This window comes from Salarias fasciatus, chromosome 3 (assembly GCF_902148845.1).
Source record: "Salarias fasciatus chromosome 3, fSalaFa1.1, whole genome shotgun sequence".
Lineage (NCBI taxonomy): Eukaryota > Metazoa > Chordata > Actinopteri > Blenniiformes > Blenniidae > Salarias > Salarias fasciatus.
In genome coordinates, this window is record NC_043747.1 from 9,222,290 (window position 1) to 9,237,739 (window position 15,450).

A 15,450-nucleotide genomic window follows, 5' to 3' on the forward strand; every position below is an offset into this window, starting at 1 on the left:
AAATGAAAGTCCTTCAGCGCTCGCTCCACGCAGGGAGATTACAGTAAAGCTGTATAATGATAACAAACAGCCTGTGTGTTCTCCAGGATGGACAGCATGAATCAATCAGACCTGACTTCCCAGACAGTTTGGACTGAGAGAAAAACTTGGCTCTCATTGGCCTGTTTGATGGTTTATTGCTGTTTAGTTCCCTTCTGGCCTGTATTTAGGGCTTATTGAGGGCAGCTCCCTTGTTGCAGGGATTTAGTCTGGTGGAAATTTACCCAGATGAGTTCACAGAGCGGGCCTGAGCCAGGCTGCCGGTGAGAAATCACCCAGGAAACAGTCGCTGCAGCAGCAGGCACATTTTCCGGAGCTGCCGGTGATGTCTGCCCTGCTCCGCTGACTGTCAGGGTGTTAGGTTTTCAACCTCAACACGAGGCCGACAACATGCTTATTAAAGCTGAAACCGCTGGAATTTCTGCCCAGCTCACTGTGACTTTCACAACCTCTGCCTGTGCTAAATATCTTATTGTTGTTTTAACTCAAGGTTGGTTGGTTTTGTGACAGCATGTTGACTTTGGTTATCTGTTTTTCAACAGGTGTAAAATAGATTTAATGGTTCAAATCCTGCATTTATCTTAGAAATATTCCGCCTCTTTCAGAGGAGTCATTGTTGGAAGAGATTCAAGAGAATCCCAGGCAGCTGAAGTGATGCAGAAGAAGTACAATACTTTTTTATTTCAACTTGCTGTTCCATTTACTTTACTTTGAACAAATATAACAGACGGACTTACATCAAGTAGTGTCAAATCATGTAATTTAGATTGTTGAGAAAATATCAGTATTCCAATTTCCTTTACTAATCTTTGCCAAAATAAGACATAAATGTTCTTTAGACTGCTTTAAAACAGAGTATACCTGAATATTTGACAGCCGAGGTGAAAAACACACACTTATTGTTTGAGTCAGTTTAACTGATAACGTGATTATGCCTGAGATATCATAAGATAAGATACGATAAGATAAGTCTGTTCTCTTCAGACGCCTGGAGATATATCTCCTCTGTGAAGCCTCACAGCGCTCCAGGATGTTCAAGAACTTCACCATAATCGGTTAAAGTTTGAATCTTGAAGTTCCAATTCAAGCTGCTTTTTGTAAAATGAAAACCTGTCCAGTTGTAGTCTAAGGGTGCAGCGCACACCTCTGTCATGATGAAGGTGGAGAGGAGAAACACCTTCATTCCAGAGCAGCAGGTGGCTTGTCGTCACACACACATATTATGGAGACTTCACCAGAAAGAAAAAGGTTTTATTCATCAGGTAAAGGTCAAGACTAAAACTAACGAGGTTTATCGACCAGTGACGAAGCTATGAACTAAAAGGCCTTCAAAGAAAGTGTTGCTGACAGTTGAATGCAATATGTCAGGTTCTTTGGTTAATTTAGAATTTTGATTAAAGCGATACTTCAACATTTTGGCAAATTGGCCCGTTTAGCGCAATTCATTAGTCATTTCGAACAGCATACTTACTTTTTTTGTGAGGGCGAGCAGTTGTTTATTCAGAGGTGAGTTGGGGAAGGTTTTCAGGACGGACACAATGGAAGTGGATGGTATTTTGGTTCCCCCTCGTCAAACTCATCAAATACACAGTATAACAACCCCAAAACACTTTGGTGGGCAAATTATAATCCGCACATTCACTACGCTGTGAAGTATTAATGCAAAATTACGAGATTGAGTTGTTTATGCGAAGATTGCTAAGATGGAACTACTTGGCTGGGCGTAGTGATTTCAAAAGAAAAAGTAGTTCCCAGTATTTGCTTCAGTGTCGTAACGCTACAGTATTATTTGTTGGTGTTCCACAGCGTAGTGAATGTGCGGATGAAAACGTGTCCACCAAAGTGTTTTGGGGTTGTTGGATTGTGTATTTGATGAGTTTGACGAGGGGAATCAAAATACCATCCACTTCCATTGTGTCCGTCCCGAAAACCTTCCCCGACTCACCTCTGAATAAACAACAGCTCGCCCTCACAAAAAAAGTAAGGATGCTGTTCGAAATGACTAAATAATTGCGCTAAATGGGCCAATTTGCCAAAATGTTGAAGTATCGCTTTAAGGAACAATTCATTTGCATAATTAACTGAGGGTGTGGCAGTCAGGACGTGCTACATGATGATTAAAATAAACCCTTTAAAAAGTAAATGATGAAAAGCATTGCGCTGTTCAGGAACTGAGGAGTCTCCAGCTGCTGGCTCTTCAGCCGTCCATCCCCACTGCCGACTGGAAGGTTATGCTGCCACGGCGGCGCCTCCAGAGCCTGTCATCCGTCCAGCAGCTACATGCTACGTGCATATGCACACCCACAGCGGCAGATTTACACCTGCGAATGTGGGTGAAGGTCAGCCGTGCCTCGGCGGGCCGCTGCCACCGATTCTAAATTTGCTCTGTGTTGATGATTAACGGCGGGGCCCTGGACTCGGGCCAGACTCATGGTTTTCAGTCAGTCCTGCCAAAGCTGATCTGATACGCCGTGTCCGTCCGGGAGCTTTTCCGTCCCTTGTTTTCGGTCCTTTGTGATGCCAACTGGTAGATCCTCTCGTGCCTCGGGCGGAGAGTCAAGTGATCCCCTCTGCAATGTCACCTCGGCGCATTCACACACTCATTCCTCTCCTTGTAAGGTGACAAGTGTCCCCCGGCAATCGGCCGGCGGCTCCAATGTGATTATGAGACGGCGGCCTGCGCCGCTTCCTGCGGAGTCCAACCACGAGGTTCACATATCAGGGACTCCAGCCACTCCCACTTTCCCGCTGGCCTGAAGTGGCTTTGAGATATCGGACGCTGTCAGCTGGAAGACAGTGTGGGTGACTAGTGGAAACTGGCAATGTCATAATACTGCCATCAACCCTTCAGATTTTTTTTTTTTTTTTTCCCCCTCGTGGTAATTTACTCCCTCAAGGTTTACTGTGTCACTGGTCCTGAAATAAATACAGCAAGCATGACGACAGGAGAGAAGAGGTTCCAGCAGAACTCACTCACGGCAAGAGTTTCTCATATATCAAGGAAACGAAACAGATGAATGGTTGATTTCTTCACAACGTAATCTCATAAATCAAAGGAAACATGGTCATTTGAAATCAAAAAACACTTGGATTGTCCTCCTGTGTAGAGTTTGCATGTTCTTCTTGAGTCTTTAGAGTTTTTATTGGACTACTTCAGCCTCTTCCAACAAACTGAAAACGTGCTCGTTGTGCAGGTGATTTCAAGTTGGATTGTTTTCTGCATTCTCTACATTTCTACGTGTTCTTTGAAGTTCTTTTCTTGATTCAAACCTGCAGGCTCATGTGGAGTTAGCATGTCCTCCCTGTGCACCATGGTACTGATTAGCTTGCAGTGAGGAAAAAACAAGAAAAGCAATGAAAACACAGAAAACAGAGTTTCCTCTTTAATCAAGGTATCGATGATAGAATGTAGCTTCTGATGTTGACTCAGGTTGTTGAGCACGTTGTTCCCAGCTCCTCCCTTCTGGATCTTTAATTGTTCCTATCAAACCCACAGTGGCAGTTTAGTCACACCGGCGAACACGTGATTGAAACTGTTCAGTGACTTGAGGCCGTTAAATTGAAATTGTTCAATATAGATGCACTTTTTTCACATGCTCAGTGGTTCACAGTCAGCAGAAAGCCATGAAATCCAGCAAATAACAGTGAATAAACTTTGAAGCAAAGCTTACAACGACGGATCTTCACGTGTTTCACCCGCATGAACGCAACACATTTAACACGCAAAACCTCTGCAGCCACAAAAGGCCTGTGTAGCGTTTCAAAGCAAAGGCATTAAAAGATGACACCAATTAAAAGGCTGGATAAACAGGACACAGCTGAGGTGTTGCAGGACTGAACCAGTCAAATTACTGGTGTCATTCAGAGACGACATTGTTTTAATGTCTGTATAAACAGGACACAGCTGAACCGCTGCTGGATCAAACCGGTCTCGTGCTCCTTGAATATTTTCTGTTCACCTTTCCCCCGTCGATCTGTTCTTACGTCTCCACATGTCGACACACCCGCAGTTCGGGCTTGTCGAGCCGCTTGCGGCGACACTGTTTCCTTCAGGCGCTTATCTCCAGCGGCTGCTACATGTCTTGTTTTTATGTAATACACTTCAAGCAGTCGGAGATTACAACCCAAGAGCAAGGACCTCGGGCCTTTCTGCTCTCTCGCCACACACTCAGCCTCATCCGTGAGTCTGTGGATGCTGAAAACAAGTGGATAAATTACGATAAATTATTAGGACTTCATTACTATTTTGACTAAATAGATAAATAACAATAATTGTTTTAATCTTTATATAAAAATCCCTGTAGAAGCTGCTGGGTTTCGTTACCGTCGCCGGTTCTCTTCAGTGTTTAGGCCTCTATTCAGCAATGAGCTGAAGAAATGACACCATGTCTTGCTGGTGAAGTGCGGTTCATGTGTGAAACATCACGTCTCGCAGTTAAATAATGACGCTGCACAGACGAAACAAGTCCCGTCTGTAAGTAAACATAAACAAACCGAACATCTCTTTTATTTATACGCGAGTGTTTTGTGCTCCTCCGCTCTGAAGCTTTGCCGTCTTGCGCCTGATTTGTGAGCTGCAGATGAGTGATAGAGGTGTAAATAATGTGAGATCTAACTGCTGACGGAGCTGCTGAATGTGTCTGACTGTCTCCTCTGCGGCTTCGCCCGGGTCACTCATGAACGCCGCTGACTTAATAGCTGGGTGGTGGACACTGCTGAGCCATCAGCCACGTGCTGCTTGAAATTTCTGTTTGTCCGCTGGTTACAGAGTGACTGTTCTTTTTAAATGAGGCTGCGGTAATCTGGGATACAGATAACAGACGGGACAGACAGGAGTGCATTTCTGCACCTACTGCAGGTTAAATTAAAATTTGTGAAACGGTTCATTATAACATCGCAGTGCTGCTCTGTTCGTCCTATTCCAGCTCGTACCAGCTTATTCTGCCTTATTTGACCTCAAGCCTTAAAGGTGATTTAATTAAAAAAAAAAACAGAGGTGAGGCACATTTTGGGAATATTTTGATTACTTCACCCTTCCCTGAAGGAACACTACTTGATTGAAATCCATCATTTTTACCCCTCCAGCAACTGTCCCATCATTCCTATCAGTCTTATTTTCCAGGAACCTGGCTCTGCCTCATAGATCTGCCTCGGTGCGTGCTCCAACATGCACCGCTGTTTGTTCACTACACGGTTAAACAGAATCTGTTTGCCTCTTCGGATTCTGCGATTTGCATGAGAAGTGGCTGAGAGCGGGCGCCTTTCCCACTTTTCCTCTCTCTGTCCCACTATTCCTTTATTTCCAGCTTTGTCCTCGGCATTATATAAGAGAGAGAGCCGCCCAGCACTGACTGATAAGGTAACTTTAATGGTCACTGCAGGGCACAACAACTTCATTATCAGCATTAACGGCGTTTCTCATATTGAGGGAATGAGGCCACTGAAGCAAGGCGAGTGAATTGATCTGTCCTGGACCCAGAGCCTCGGTCTCAGCTCTGAGCTGCTGCAGCTCGGGGTTGTTTGGCCTCTTTCGAGGTAATGTGTCTATATTTACCTGGAAGCACATCCACAACAGGCTTTTAACTTAAAAGTTAGGTAACAATTACCACGAAGCGGCTCCATGGCAACAAAAGATTATGAGATTAACCTGCGCCTACGCTCAAAGAGCGCTGCTGCCGCGGGCCGAGCCGCTGTTGATGCAGCTGCCGTGCTCTCCGTGTCCACAGGGGGCGCAGTGACCTTTGACCCCCCCCCACGTCTCGACTCACAGTAATCCTGTTAGAGCTGGCCGTCTGACTGAAGGGGAAAAGACGGAGATCCTCAAAGTGACCGCGCAGATTTTTAAAAATCGAAGTAAAAGAATGACGCAGCGGGATTCTACAAATCTATTAGCTGATTTATTAGTTAAACACAAGAGTTGATAAATAGATAAACATGCTGTGTGTAGATGTGTACGGTTTCGCAGTGAGCTTCAGATTCTGCCGATCCTGATTCAGCTGAGTCACAGCCGGGCCACAGAGCGGCAGATCGGCTCTCAGGTGGCTGAGGATGCGATCAAGCTGTGTCAACAAGAATAGTCATCAGCAATTACAGAGAGAGGGCTTCCAAAGGAAGGGCTGCGGAGCTGAAACCCCTCATTACAGTCATGAATGCCCATTTTGGAGTTCGGTGGTGGAAAAATACCAGAAGCACCGATTTCCTGAAATGTAGAACGAAGTGATGTGATCAGAAACGTCCTTCAGTTTATTCTCACTAGGTGTGTAAACGCAGTTGTGGTGAATTTTGGACAAAATTGTTGCTTAAGCCCGTTGAACCAAAACTTAGAAAATCATGATTTATTATGTATTTCTTTCTCAAACGTCAGACAATAAACAAACAAGACAGACAAGAACAAAAGACTTCATAGAATAACGGAGTAATGAGCCGGTTTTTGATTATTTGCATAACAAAGTGATTTGAAGAGGGGAAATCTGAACCGGCCTCTGGACGGACGCTGCTGGCCTCGGCTGGTTCCAGCAGGATCGTCTCCTCGCGTCTCACAGTCCGCTGTCATCCTGCAGCGGGACAAAAGTTACATTGTCATCCATGTCCACACGTTCCGGCGGAGCTGTTAATAAATGCAAACATCATGTTAATGTGTAGATACTGTCCGGTCCGGCGTGCGTGACATCCGCTCTTAAAAAGTCACGACTGCAGCAGATCCAGGAGATCATGTTCTTTACCTGCTGCCTCGTGATCCATGATGCTTTTAATGCAAACAATATGGGATCAAACTACCAGGTTTTGGATTGGAAGATGTCTAAAAGTCTACCAACTTGAGTTCAAAGCCACAGCGACCGGCCCTCCTCCGTGCGCTGATATAAAAATACCTCCCCTCGCTTGTTTACCTTAAAAGGCAGACCTGTTAGAAATCACAAATTCCAATCAAAACAGCTGAAATAACACCGTGACGACGGAACGGCAAAGGCAAACACTGAGTCACTGCGAACAGCTGGCGGCCTTTCAGCAGATAAACAGCCCGGCACACGCCTGTTCCTCCAACATCGCAGTGGTCCTGCTGAGGACAGCTTGTTTATCGCTTTACTGCCTTCCACTTCTTTACAACCTGTCTGGAAACGGTGCGCAGAAGTCATCTCGAGCTTGCAGATCCAACCTCGTCCGAGATGATTCCAGATGCGTTTTTGTGTTAAATTGGTATCTTCCTTCCTGGAGACGTCTTCCTGTTTACCTCTTTGCTGTCCCGGCAGTCCCCGCAGAGGCAGCCCAGGCAGCCGTTGACCACCTGGATGGCGCAGAGCAGCAGCTGCAGCAGGCCCACGGCGAGCAGGATGAAGAAGCAAACAATGTGCCACAGCGCTGCGTTTTGGGGGTAGAGGCATTCTTCCCACAGCGTCTGGTTGGTGATGTAGCTGGCGTTCCCCCTGATGGACAGGTGGAGAGGTCACGCAGGAAATTAATAGTAATTAAACTAGGACTCTGACATTTCTGGGGTGTTCGATTAATGCCACTCTTACATATGTGGGACAAATTTATCTCACTGCAAAGAGGAATGGTGTCAAAATCCACCTAACAGTGACTCTAAATCCCACTAATCACGTTACATCTTGTTTGTTAATCCATGCATAAAGCTTTTAGAGGTGTGTGGAATCCTTAATCTCTCAGCAAATGTCCGACTTGAAAACTTTTGGTTGCACTCTCGTGGTTTACTTTCATCTACTCAGGGAAGTCATGTAACGTAGGCAGAATCTCAAGAGCATCAGACAAAATGGTCAAATTTCCTGACCTGAAATCCCTCTGAAAGGACTATTCTGAGCGTCCCAACGGAAACAACATGTGATTTGTTTTTCTATCAGATATAGTCCTGTGAGCTGATGAAATCGCTTTTCGTTTTTCAAACCACTGCTAGAAATATTGATCGCGAATATCTACAGGACGGGGGATTTAAAAAAGAGGAAGCTGAGGTTTGTTAAAGGAAGTAAAAGTTAAGCTGGACCAACACTGTCCCACCAGGCATTGTGCAATCAAACCGTGGCCCCTCCCTCGGTGCCCTTTAAACAGAGCAGTGGAAAAAATGGTCATATTCTTTATTCAAGTAGAAATACAGATATTTGTGTTAAAAAAAAGATTAAACTTGTATTTGTAGTTGCAGTCACTATGTATCTTTAAAAACATGATTTCAAGATGGAAACCTGTTGCTACCAGCTGCTTTAATCCTCTAACTCAAACAATGAGACAGTTTAACAGCTGCAATAACAAAGAACACCTATTTTTCGTTTAATAATATTAACAGCGTGCTCATGTTTACTCATGTCAGTCACATCTATCAGGACATTACTTCTGTTATTACCTCAACATTTGAGACATTCTGTCACTGTCCTGCCTGCGTTTCCACCTGGAGTGAGTGTCACTGGTTTTTGGGTCCATCAACAATTATTTCCCTCCATGAGTTCAGTAACTCAGACGAATCTGTTCATCACGTGTTAGTTCAGTGCGCCACCTACTGGTCTTTAAGAGGTATTACATGTTTTATGATCAGGAAATGAAGCTGCTTTGCTTATCACAGAAAGATAAAACAGTAAAGCAGAACTAATGATAATAGAGACAATAAATCTCCATGAAAGAACTGTAAATGATCAGTGTTTTATGTCCTCAGTGTTACATCAGTGTTGTATTATCATGCTGCTTCACTGAGGAGTGTCTGGAAGAGACTATGCTTTTAAAATACTCACAGATTTTCAAATGGGTATTCCCACTTTCCATTGGAGAGCTGACACAGGGGTCCTATGGCCAAACCAGCCCCGGCCACAGAGATGCAGTAGATGGCTCCAATCAGGCCGAACACCGAGGAGAAGACAGAGTTCAGCATCTGAGGATGGATGGGAACAGAGACTTTTTTAATTTTCTGACAATAATTAAAAATCCCATGAAGCCAACGCAGAAGGACTAATTCACTCTGAATCAGTGATTAGACTCCAAGAGAAGAGGCATTCATGGAGGCCAAAATATTAAAAAAAAAGTCCAGGGCTCACTCGACAGCGGTTGCCACAGCAGCCCTTCCCGCAGCAACCTTTGCCCCCGGCCCTGATGGATGAGCAGCTCGGACACAACATCTGGAAACACGCAAAACGCAAAACATCAGTTCACTCAACACAGAATTAAAGAAGAAGAAACAATTCTTTATTTAAAAAAAAATGCAACTATTTATCTTAATGCACATTTCTGTTTCAGCTCAAACATTCACGTGTGTCTGCTTTAGTTCAGAAACGTGTGTGTGTGTGTGTGTGTGTGTGTGTTCTCCCTTATCTCCTTACTCAAATATTTGTGACGTTTGCCATTACTCATAATTAGAGGTGGGGCAAAGAGGAACAGATCAAATGAGCAAAATCAAAGGTTGCTTTGAATTATCTGACCGTCATAAAACATTTACAATACCTGATGTTCCTGGTGAGAACAAAGAAGCACAGTAATCATTTTCGTAAGTCATTGTTGTGGAAACGTGAGAGAGAAATGCAAAACTGTAGCACTGAATGCAGTTTAACTGAAAATATGTAGATGTAAAAACATTGACTGATTGATTAATGTGGATCTTTTTTCTGATTGTACTGTATATTTCTTAATTTGAACAACTTTTCTTATTAAAAAAATAAATAAATAAATAAAACCTCAAAAGCGAGCTTGAAAGTACAGACAGCCTGGAATCCTCAGGTTCTTTAAAAAGTAAGATTACATCATAATAATAACTTAAAAAATCAAACTACAATTTTAATGTTTTCCAATACAATTTTGAGTATCTATCATGTGAATTTACATTTCCCTTCTCTGTATTGATCCTGGAATATTTTGGTGCATTTTATTGTTTATAATTAGAATAAATTTCAGTTTAACTAAGAAATAATTACCATTCAGATTCCTGTAAAGAAAAGTAAAGATGCTAACAAAGATAGATTGAGAAGGATAAAAAGAAACATCCTTAAAATTGTCCTTCAAAGTTTCATCAAACTTAACAGAGGAGCAGTTGATACTGTTCAGTTTTCCAGAAAATACATGTAAAACACACACACACACTATGAAACCATGCTGTGTGAAGAGATTACTCACAAACAGGCCTCCTCCGATGATGCCCCCCATGAGCCAGACCTGCAGGGAGATCTGGTCGGTCTCCAGTTTTTCTCCATTGGGGAAGAACAGCAGCACGTTGGTGATCATACAGATGAAAGCTGAAGGCAGCAGGATCAGTCCCACCAGCCGGGCACATTTCCCAGTGCAGCACATTTTTTAACTCCGGTCGTCCTTTTTTTTTTTTAAAGCTACTTTCCTGGTCTGAGATCGAAAAAGTCAGAGGGAAGTGTGTGTGAACCCAGGAGAGGAGGTGAAAGAGAAGATCACCAGTGACAGCAGCGAAAGTCAAACACAGCCTGGAGCAGGAAGGAGGCGGGAGAACGGCGGCCCTCCGTTATCTCAACTCAGACCTGCTCGGTTTCCATACGTCTCTGATGAAGATGAAACAACTGGAGGCTGAAATTTCACATTTATTTACTGTGAAGTTGAAGTTTGAGATATAAAAATATTAAACCCAAACACACAAAAGTTTAAAAAAGGAGAATGGTTAACAGTGTGTGTGTTTGTGTGTGTGTATTCAGTGGTGTCTGTCAGATGACCTTTGATTCCTGATGCTGGCGATCGAGTCTGTTTGCTTGATTTATGGCCTAATATTACCAGGGCTCGGCCAGCAGTCACAAAGACACGATTACCCTGTCAGATGTGCATTATCGACTGTAAAAAAACTCACAGATGGGAGGAAAGAATTCAGACACAAATATTTGCCTTAGAAATGTGATCAGAATGGAATTCACTGCCATTGATTAAGAAGAGAATGATTAAATATCCAGTGACTCATATGGTTTAAAGTGCCAATCAGAACAGAAGCTATGGTGAGTTACTGCACCTAAACTATTCAGTAGAAGGTGTATGTGTGTGTGTGTGTGTGTGTGTGTGTGTGTGTGTGTGTGTGTGTGTGTGTGTGTGTGTGTGTGTGTGTGTGTGTGTGTGTGTGGTATTTACAATCTATGTGAGTTGAGCTGGAAATTAAGTCTATAATCTTGAAATCTCCAAATCCACCCAAGTCCACGTCAACCTTCTGTAGAGGCTTGAAAATGGTTTTGTTAAAAGGTGGATTGAAAACAGATACCCCAGAATTTATTTTATTTTATTTTATTTTATTTTATTTTATTTTATTTTATTTTATTTTATTTTATTTTATTTTATTTTATGTACTCGCGGTTCAAAGTCAAGCTGTGTTGAGTAAAGTGTAATCCCCATGCTGCCCAGCAGATGGCGCATGTGGCGCACTGGTCGGGATTAGAGGACGCACCGCAGAGGAAGAAAACATCCTCCAGTGAAGTAAACCCAGCTGTGTGTGCGCTCACATTTCTTTATCACAGGTTGGTAAATACTTTAAATTCACAAATATAATGCATATTGTCCACAGACGTCATGTACTTAAATGACGTCTGTGATATTGTCTGGTTTGTGACATGTTCAGGAGAATATTGTGTTCAGTAAGGAGAGTGAAACGAAGTTGTATCATCGTTTTGAGTGAACTGTCAACCGGTCAGTCAAGCGTGAGGGATCTGCAACATGGTGATAAGCGAATCCAGACCAGTATTGGTCCAAACAACCACTTGAGATTATTTAAGGACATTTTATGGAACGTTTTTCAAACAATGCGCATTTTGCTGGGCTTTATGTGTCACTGAATGTGCATATTTTATGGTTTATGGTAAAAAAAACCAGTACTGTATTAGATACAGAACAGCCATTATGAGTTTGAATGCAGTTGCTGCAGCACGCGCTTAGTTCATCACGTTAAAACATAGTGATGTGGTTAAAAGTGATTTCATTGATTTGTTAAAAATATAAACACTGTACAATTGAAAATCATTTGTATATAAAAACATTGTTTAGAAAACATTGTTGAGTAATTAATTGATGATGAGTAAATGAGTGCAGTTTAAAAGACGAGGTATAGAAGTTCATGATGTTATCTGATATATTGTGGAATTGTAATGTAATTTGTTGGTGACTAGTATAGTTGTATAAGCTTTGGCCACATGGACTTTTGGACTCTTTGAGGCCATTTTGCATGTCATTATCTGGATTATTGTTGTTGATGTACATAGTTGGGAAGAAAACATTCTCTTGTGAAGTAAACACAGCTTCAACGTGTGTGTGCGATCTCTGTTCTTTGTCACAGAGGCAAGCTGGTTTCTCTGAACCCCAGAGGAGCAACACTTCCGAGAAAGTCAAGTACCTATAAGCAAACATTATATAGAAGTGATTTTTTTGTGCCGTTCTTAACAGCTTTGTTTTAATGTGTTTTCTTTTTTATTTATGTTCCTGTAAAGCAAAGCTATTTGTCTTGTGTCTGAAATTGGCCTAATAATTTAAAGATTTAAGAGAAGGCACAGTAGTTGTGCTCAAGCACACTTTTCAGTGCTCTACTGCTCTACTTCTCTTTAGGTCAAAGCCAGCAGTCAGGTTTTTGAGTTTTAACTTTGAGGAGACGTTCAAAGATCATTTCCAGTTCCAGGCTGACGCTGCAAGCCTCCAGCCAATAAGGCCAGGTTAAATAGTACCTAGTCAGCAAACCTGGAGGCCAAAAGTGACAGAATCCAGAAGTGTCCTCCACCAAAAAGACCTGCGGTCAGTCTTCATCTGCAATGCCAGGTGAGTCTACATCTCCATGTCACACCCACTTTCAACTGTCTATTTATTCTGATCAGCTTAATCCTTACTACAGGCGATCTGCCTCTAGGGAGTCGGACGAGAATTTGTTTTCCAGCGCTGTGTCGCATGAAAGAGTTGTGAGGCCCGTTGGTCAACAGGGAGTGAAGGAAACGGTGCTTATTCTACTGAACAAGGAAGGACTGCAGAACATTTATTGTGATGATTTATTGTGCAATCAGAAGACATGCAGTTTGATCACAAATAACGAGAGACATTTAGTTTGATTGCACACCTACCACGATATGAAGGAACATTTGTTTTTGATCAGTCATTTATCTATTGCGTCACAACAACCCCGAGCACACAGCCACAAATACGCAGGACGGTTCATCTGGTGAGATCAGTGTCCAGCAAACAAAGACAATCACACACACTGACGCAGCAGACAGACAGAAGCTCATTGTGTGCAGCTGCAGATGCGAGGAGTCTGAAGATACACACACATACAGAGGGTTGGGCGACGCACTAGTTAGATGAGATGCTCACAGGAATGCATCAGAAGGAGAGCTGACGGGAGAAGGTGAAGAAGACCCGTGCCACTGGAGGAGAAGTGTCGTAAAACCAGAGACAGAAACAAGACGGACAAACAAAGGACGGCCAATTCGAAACCACAGCCTCAGTGACTTGAGCAACCACACAGGGATTCCTCGCCACTTCTGTCCATCCATCTCTCTTCACTACTGCTTCATCCTGTTTAGAGTTGCAGGCTGCAGGAGCCAATCCCAGATCACTGTGGGTCATGAATCCAAAGCTGGCTGTGATTTTCTGAACACAAGTACAACTCATACAGAATTCAAATAAGCAGCCACAAGAGGGTAGTTTTTTACTTTCTGTCTTGAAGAAATGAACAACAAATGTCTTGGAGGTCTTTACTTTGTGCAGATAAGGTGAAAGAGCTGGTTTCGAAGTGCCTTCAGGCCCGGGACATGGCCTACTGTCCCTACAGCCACTTCCCCGTCGGTGCTGCCATCCTAACAGCAGAGGGCGCTATCGTCACAGGTAATCACGACCTGCTCATCCAATGTTATGTTAAATCCACTGGAATGCATCTATAACTTTATTATTTTTGCATCTAATTTTATCAGCTACTCACTGTGCAGAATAAATAAGTAATAATAATACATTACACTGTCGATCATTAAGCATTAAATTAGTTGTAGCTATGAAACATTACACATCACTATGTACCCAGTATTAATGATTCACCTTCAAGAATGTATCAGTTTTAAGGAATCCACGTTTTTCTGAATGCTTTTCTGGCACATTACTCATTATTCTGCACCAGTTTCACCACCTCTCTCTCCATAAAGAGCATTTCTTCAATGTCAACCTTTTATCACTGATGCTCTCCTTGATGGTGCAAGATAGTAAATTATATTGTGTTTTCCGTGCTTAATGTGGTGTCAATCTGTCCTCCCACTGCTGTAATAAATCAATAAAGCTTCTTATCTCATTTTGTCTTATCTTTCATCTAATTTTAGAACACGTTTTGAGCGATAGGATTCACAGTGTTGTTTACCACTGCAGTAACAATAAATCCAACTCACGTTTGGTTGTTTTCCTCCCAGGATTCTGCTTGTTTCTCTTGATATCCACTTGATGTTTTTGTTTTGTTTTTTTTTGTGTATTTTCAGGCTGTAACGTGGAGAATGCCTCCTACGGTCTGACAGTGTGTGCAGAGCGAACGGCGATCCAGAGAGCCATAGTGGAGGGACACAGACAGTTTACCGCCATCGCTGTGACCTGGTGAGACGCTCAGTGTGAACAGACACCCAGAGTGCAAAAATACTCTAATATATTCATTTCTTCCTGTTCATTCTGTAGTGATATCAAAGACCGGTTTGTTGGGCCATGTGGAGCCTGTCGACAGGTTCTTTTGGAGGTGAATCTCTTCAATGTGTCACGATTACAATTCACAGTACTTCACTTTTTCCACATTGAAAGTGTTATAAGTTGTGTATCTGACCCATGTTCCATTATATTTTCTCATTATCACATGCATAACTATCTTTCTCTGTCTCTCTGAACAGTTTGGAACAGACTGGATTGTATATTTAACTAAACCAGACGGCTCCTACAAAGAAACCAGCCTCAGTGAACTCTTGCCTTTAGCCTTTTCACCAACACACCTCGGAAAGGACTAACTGTGGCTCTGCAACATCCTGTAATGCCATTCAGCTTCTGTAACAAAGCTTGAAAAATGCATTTTGTCCAATCCGCCAAATCTGTTGACTCGGTTCATGGCAAATAAAACAGTAATTTTGTAGTTAATAAAAGTTCTTTATAAACAGTTGTCTCATTTGCTGTCATTGGTATTTTTCTGTGGCTGAATGTGTTTTAAATGTGGCCGAAGACTTGATCAAATTGTATATTTGTGTTGAAAGTTCAGATTTTCCACTTTTTAGTTCATATTGGAAAAAAAAAACGAGAAAACATCCCAGGTACGTTTTGGGACTGAAAGTAGCAGTCCACCAGATGTTATTCAAAAAGAAGAAGAAGAAGACTAATCCATAAAATAAATACATTAATAATAAAAGTCATAAGATCCAGGAAAAGTTCAAGGTAAATTTATTCCTATTTTTTTCTTAGCTTTTCTCTAAGGTAGGGCAATTTTTTGTGTTGCAA

The 15,450-nt window shown here is 42.4% G+C and overlaps 2 protein-coding genes across 2 annotated transcripts; one reads left to right on the forward strand and one right to left on the reverse strand.

Annotated features, from left to right (window-relative positions):
* Positions 1 to 6,575: 6,575 nt before the first annotated feature.
* On the reverse strand, positions 6,576 to 10,311 carry tm4sf5 (transmembrane 4 L six family member 5). Its single transcript, XM_030087664.1, has 5 exons — positions 10,138 to 10,311; positions 9,069 to 9,149; positions 8,769 to 8,905; positions 7,268 to 7,460; positions 6,576 to 6,593 (listed from the first exon to the last, which is right to left on the reverse strand). Exons 1-5 carry the CDS (start codon positions 10,309 to 10,311, stop codon positions 6,576 to 6,578), a joined length of 603 nt encoding a protein of 200 aa, XP_029943524.1.
* A 2,068-nt stretch (positions 10,312 to 12,379) lies between these two features.
* On the forward strand, positions 12,380 to 15,029 carry LOC115385605 (cytidine deaminase). The gene is made up of 5 exons (XM_030087676.1): positions 12,380 to 12,765; positions 13,708 to 13,824; positions 14,460 to 14,571; positions 14,650 to 14,707; positions 14,856 to 15,029. Exons 1-5 carry the CDS (start codon positions 12,759 to 12,761, stop codon positions 14,967 to 14,969), a joined length of 408 nt encoding a protein of 135 aa, XP_029943536.1. The 5' UTR covers positions 12,380 to 12,758; the 3' UTR covers positions 14,970 to 15,029.
* The last annotated feature ends 421 nt before the right edge of the window (positions 15,030 to 15,450 follow it).